The sequence below is a fragment of the Carlito syrichta genome, unplaced genomic scaffold, assembly GCF_000164805.1.
Source record: "Carlito syrichta isolate Samal-C Ts95f unplaced genomic scaffold, Tarsius_syrichta-2.0.1 Scaffold287970, whole genome shotgun sequence".
In the NCBI taxonomy this organism is placed as follows: domain Eukaryota; kingdom Metazoa; phylum Chordata; class Mammalia; order Primates; family Tarsiidae; genus Carlito; species Carlito syrichta.
This window is the reverse complement of record NW_007232066.1, coordinates 55,959-61,489: the sequence shown is the minus strand read 5'-3', so window position 1 is coordinate 61,489 and position 5,531 is coordinate 55,959. Positions and strand designations below refer to the sequence as shown.

The window sequence follows — 5,531 nt, the reverse complement described above, 5'->3', positions numbered from 1 at the left end:
CAGCGGCAGCCGGCGCGGCCGGACGCTGAGGCCCTCCTCCCTGCACAGCCCCGCACAGCCCCAGGCGTGGGGCTCGGGCGGGCTGCCCTGGGCAGGGGAGCTTGGTCTGGAGAGCCCGCCTGGCCCGGGTCCCAGGGTGTCTGCAGAAAGTCCTCACGTGGAAGACAGAGAAAATCACACCAACAGGAAACAGCAGTTTGGCAGATGGGAATGTTTTTCAGGGATCAGAGAGCTTCAAACATTAACATGAATAATTAAAGATAACAGCCGGGCACTGTGGCTCACGCCTGTAATCTCAGCACTTTCGGAGGCTGAGGCAGGAGCAGCTTGAGCCCAGGAGTTCGAGGCTGCAGTGAGCAGAATCACACCTCCGCACTCCAGGCTGGGTGGCAGAGCAAGACCCTCGAGGGTCTCTTGAGGGGAAAAAAACTTGAAAATGAAAATTTTAAAGTAGTCTTAGAGACAAGCACTACACTTAGGAAACAAAAGGAGTGTTTCAGAAGGGAGCATTCCAAGAACCAAGAGCTCCGGACGAAGTGGAAGAAATTCCAGAAAGTGGAGAAAAAAGGGGGGAAGTGGAAATAAGAGAAAAGTGAGTGCGAGAACAGTGGAAGGGGGCAACAGCGGACCCCCAGGAGCTCCAGAGGGTGAAGGTGGAGGAAGCGGGCTCCGGCCGTCACCCACCCAGCGGTCTGGGCCTCGCCGTGTGAGTGTGAGGGGCTGGAAGGGGCAGCGCACACAGCAGGGGAGCCGGGGTGAGGGCTCGGCTCCTGGGGGGCTGGGAAGCTCCATCCCAGCCCAGAAGTCTGTCTCAGCCAGAAGGCTAAGGTGGGACTGGCGTGGCAGGCGCCCGCGGCCTGTCCTCACCCAGGCCCTTCCCAGGTTTCCTAAGTGTGTGCCAGCAAAGGAGGGGAGCAGACACAGGACCAGGAACCAGAGCCAGGGAGCAGAGTTGCCCGAGTGAGCCAGGGCGCCCAGCTGCGTCCACTCTGGCGTTTGGGGCCCATGCCACTGACCACGGGGAAGCACGACCCCCGGCTCTAGAGCACCCGGCCTGTGCACCTTGGGGCACAGGCCAGCTGCACCCTTCGCTCCACGCCCTGGGCTGGCCGCGTCCCACATGGGTCACCCGACGCCCACCCTGAACGCACACGTGAGTAGACACGGGAGGGGTCGGGACAGGCACGGGGCGGTGGGAAGAGCCGCAGCCCGATTCCAACAGGAAGCCGTCAGCTGGCACCCAGCATCGGCAGATCTGCCCCTGCCCTCGCGGGTTATTTACAGACACGGGACAATTCCTGAGCCGGCGAGGGGGCCTCAGACTCGTGTGTCTCAAATCTTAGCGGCCGTTCACCTTCAGACCGCACAAGTGCATGTCTTGAAAACAGAAACCAAAGCCACGGGCTGGGACTCTGCCGGCCCCGGCAGTCCGGCTCAAGGACAAAAGGACAGACGTGGGGGAGCCTGGTCTGGGACGCCCTCCTCCTGCCCCAGCCCTCCAGAGACGTCCGATGTCCCCCGCCTCCCAGCTGAGCCGACAGAGGCCAGGCCACGCCCCTCCCCTTCCACGCAGGACTTCAGCTCCTCCCAGCGGGCCCGTGGGGGCGGGTACCACGGGCTGGGCCAGGGGCCGGCCTCCCGGAGAGGGCCACGCAGTTTCAGGGCCCCCGCCCCACCCTGCCCTGCACCCACCTTCCCGTCCTCGTGGTAGATGAAGATGTTCCGGGTGCTGTTGTCCTTCAGGTAGGTGACCTGCAGGCCGTGGGGGTGGCCGATCTTGGCCGGCTGGAAGGTGGCGTTGAGGTGCTCGATCTTCATGACGGCCTTGGGCTCCTTGGCCTGGAGAGCGAGGCTGGGCTCAGCGCCACGGGGCCACGTCCCACCTCCAGGGGGCAGGGGAGTGGACTCTGCGTGCTGGCCGTGGGGGGGCCGGTCTTGGCCGGCTGGAGGGTGGCATGGAGATGCTCAGTCTTCATGCTGTGCTGGGTGGCTCTGGGCCAGTGACCTAACCTCCTTGAGCCTCGGTTTCCTGCACTGTGAATGGAAGGTAAGCTCTCCCTCCTGGTGGGGGGCGCTAGGTGGCGCTGTGCGGCGGGCACCAGGGGTCTGGGCAGACCCCCTCCTCTGTCCCCTCCAGCCTGCCCCGCGTCACAGTTGCTCTGTCTTCCCCTCTCTGGCAGCCGGGTGTCTTCCTGACTCTCCTCGTGCTGCCTGGGGCCCTCAGGCTGCCTTGCTTGCGGGCTGGGTGGCGGGCCAGGGCGGGTGGCGGGCCAGGACGGAGCTCCCTCCCCCCGCACTCCCCCGACCCGCATGCTCCGGGGCAGCCCAGCCCCAGGGCACAGCTGCGCAGTGTGGCCGGGGCCCTCCAAGCGTGGTGGCTGGGGGGCTCCGGCCCGTGGGCCTCACGCCTTGGCAGTCCTGGGCTGCCTCTGGAGACCCACTGCTCCGGCCAAGGCCTTGGCACTGTCCCCGGGCCCGGCTGCCCTAGCATCCCCAGCCACGCAGGGGCTTCTGGGGTCCAGAGGGGCTGAGTGACTGGGGTCTCCCTCGTCCCCCCTTTCCGCTGCAGGGTCTGAGCCAGCTCCGGGAACAGCGGAGAGGGGCTCAGTGGGAGGGGCCCTGCGGCGGGGCCTTCCTTGTGGGTCCGGCAGCACGGCTCCCGGCATGGCGGGTCAGCTGATGCCACGATGCTGCATCCAGGCTCATGCCCGGCCTCCACAGGCCAGGCCCTGCCCGGGGATGCCCAGCCCCCCGCTCACGTCATTTCTGTTGAAATACTTCAGGGCTCCCTCTCGTTCTGTCAGCACAAATTTCCGGCTCAAAAACTGCCCGTTGTCCCGGCCACGCTTCCAGAGAAAGCCCTCGCGGTACCCTGGGGAGAGAGCGGACGTGGGTCAGAGGGTGACGGGCGCCAGGCTGGTGGCACTCCGGCCAGCTGTCCTTACCCGACCCCGGGACCCGGCCCCCCAGAGGGCACGGGCAGGGGCTGCAGTGGGAGAGCAGGGCTGGCGCCCGGGCTGAGGGCCGGCGCCCCACAAGGCCCGCAAGGCTCTGCCCCGCTGTCTGGGCTGCGTCCCTGCTCGGGGCCTGGAGCCTTCCTCTTTGGGCCATGCGCGCACACAGGGCTGGGCCTTGAACCCTCGTCTGGGCTGTGACGCATGCACCCACGCCGGGCAGAACGGCTGCACGTGCCCCTGGGGTCCCTGGCACGGGGTCTGGCCCCTCTGTGGCACCCTCGACGGCCTTGCAGCTGCCACACAGGGGCTCCAGCGAGAAGGCGGCCCTGAGAGGGCGGCAGAAGGAGAGGCAGGGAGGACCCCGAGCCTCGGAACTCGCTCTGCCTGGAGCCCGTGAGGCTCTTTGTGGAGCTCTGGCCTCCAGAGTAAGAATAGACGTGTGTGGTCTTAAGCCGCTAAACGGCCAGAGAGACGTCGCTCCACCCAAGGCCCGTCTCAGCCCCCCTTCCTACCCATGGCTTCGAGTTTGGTTTCATTTTTTAGGGACCGGGTCTCACTCTGTCGCCCAGGCTGGAATGCAGTGGTGCAGTCATAGCTCACTGCAGATCCTCCGGCCTGAGCCTCGAGTAGCGGGGACCACAGGTGCCACCACACCTGACGAGTTTATTTTTTGTAGAGACAAGGTGTCACTGTGTTGCCCAGGCTGGTCTTGAACTCCCGGCCCCAAGCGCTCCTCCCACCTTGGACTCCCAAAGTGCTAGGGTTACAGGCGTGAGTCACCATGCCCGGCCCCCCCATTGCGGTGATCTCCATCCCTGGTCCACATCCTGTCCTAGAACTTTGAGTCTAGTGGGACTGGACGCTCGCGGTGTGTCCTGTGGCCCTGGCTGCTTTCACCCCACGTCCCGTGTCCCACAGACACACCCGTGCCACTGTGTGCGCTGCTCACAGCCCGCCACGGGCCAGCCGATGGGCACCTGGGCCCTGTGCATTTCCAACCGTCATGGGCCACTCTGTGTGCCCAGTGTGGAGCGTGGCCTCCTAGCTCCTGGGCCTGTTCCCAGGTGGAATCTCTGGCCACGTAGTGTCTGTGTGCTGGTGGCTGCCTCTGCACCAGGTTTCAGGCCAGGCTTGCTATGGGGAAAGGGTCTTGCAGCCGGCAGGGCCTGGCGCCCCGTGTGGGCAGAGGCTGCTGACTTGTGACACGGGGTGGGAGGGACAACCGGCGGGACACAGGAGGGTCTGTCAGCCCCAGGAGTGAAGAGCAGCCCCTGCACTTTGCTCTCCAGCAGCCACCGTGGCCAGACCCCACGGCCACGGGGGGGCAGCTCACATTTCAAATGCCACCCCTGGACCTGGACCACCAAGCCCCCTCCAGTCCCCCGGCGCCCCTCCATGCCCAGCAGTCCCGTCCCTGACACCAGAGATGAGGGGCTATTTTCTGCTCTCTGAGACACGGGCCATAGAAAGGCGGCAGCTTGGCGTCAGGGAGAGGGCAGCTGGTGCCACTGGGCCAAGGCCCTCGGCCTGTCTTGGGATGTGGCCGGGTCAGGCCTGCTCCTTCCCTACCAGTCAAAGGTCCCTGCATTTCTTTCTTTTCTTTTTTTTTTTTTTTTTTTGAGTCGGAGTCTCACTCTGTCACCCAGACTGGAATGCAGAGTCGGAGTCTCACTCGGTCGCCCGGACCGGAGTGCAGTGGCCGCTCCTGGCCACCACAGCCTCGACCTGCTGGGCTCTGGCGATCCTTCCGCCTCAGCCTTCCGAGTAGCCAGAACTATAGGCGTGCGCTACCACGCCTGGCTGGTTTTTTATTTATTGTAGAGACGAGGCCTTGCCAAGTTGCCTGGGCGGGACTCGAACACGCGGGCTTAGACAATCCTCTCGCCTCGGCCTCCCAAAGTTCTGGGATGACAGGCTGAGCCACCGGGCCTGGCCTGGTCCCTGCATTTCAAGCCTGGAACGAGGCTGGCGTACCCCGCAACCCCCCGCACAGCAGTTGGCGAAACCCCTTTGTGTGCTCCAGGAACAGGGCCACCAACATGTCCCTCAGGCCCAAGCAGGACCTACTCTGAGTGCATGTTGAAGCTTGGTGCGGTGGCGCATGCCTGTCGTCCCAGCTACTTGGGAGGCCGAGGCGGGAGGATCGCTTAAGCCCAGGATGTCCAGGCTGCTGTGAGCTGGGATGGAGCCACTGCACGCCAGCCTGGGAGACAGAGGGAGACCGTCTCTCTAAAAAAAACCCCAAATGCTTGTCGACTGAGTGGGCATGTGACCAGGCACCACTGGAGGTCCACTTAGCTCTGCCTTTGGCATCGGGGCCTCTCTGGGCCTGGTGCTTGGCGTACCGAGGGCAGATGCCAAGAAGCCCCGGGTGCAACCTTGGCAGCACACCCAGCAGCGTCCCCGAACACAGCGGGGCCCGGCTGGCACCGGACACTCTCAGCCTGGTCATTCCCAGGAGAGCCTCCGAGGCACGTCCCGCTCCAGCCAAGAGGGGACCGGTGGCCTGGCCGCAGCAGCTGGGGCCGGCTGGGCGGTGGGAGCCGCGTCCCTGCGGGGGGGGGGCGGTGCGGG

General features: G+C 65.1%; 1 protein-coding gene across 1 annotated transcript in view; it reads right to left on the bottom strand.

The window, feature by feature from the left end:
• Window positions 1–1,692: 1,692 nt before the first annotated feature.
• Window positions 1,693–5,531, bottom strand: part of ADAP1 (ArfGAP with dual PH domains 1) — a gene marked incomplete at its 3' end in the record, with an annotated part of 47,344 nt that continues 43,505 nt past the window's right edge. The window contains exons 5-6 of the mRNA XM_021710048.1: window positions 2,760–2,872; window positions 1,693–1,839 (exon numbers count right to left, since the gene is read on the bottom strand). Of these exons, the coding sequence (XP_021565723.1) occupies window positions 1,693–1,839; window positions 2,760–2,872 (260 nt within the window). The remainder of the gene's footprint in view (window positions 1,840–2,759; window positions 2,873–5,531) is intronic.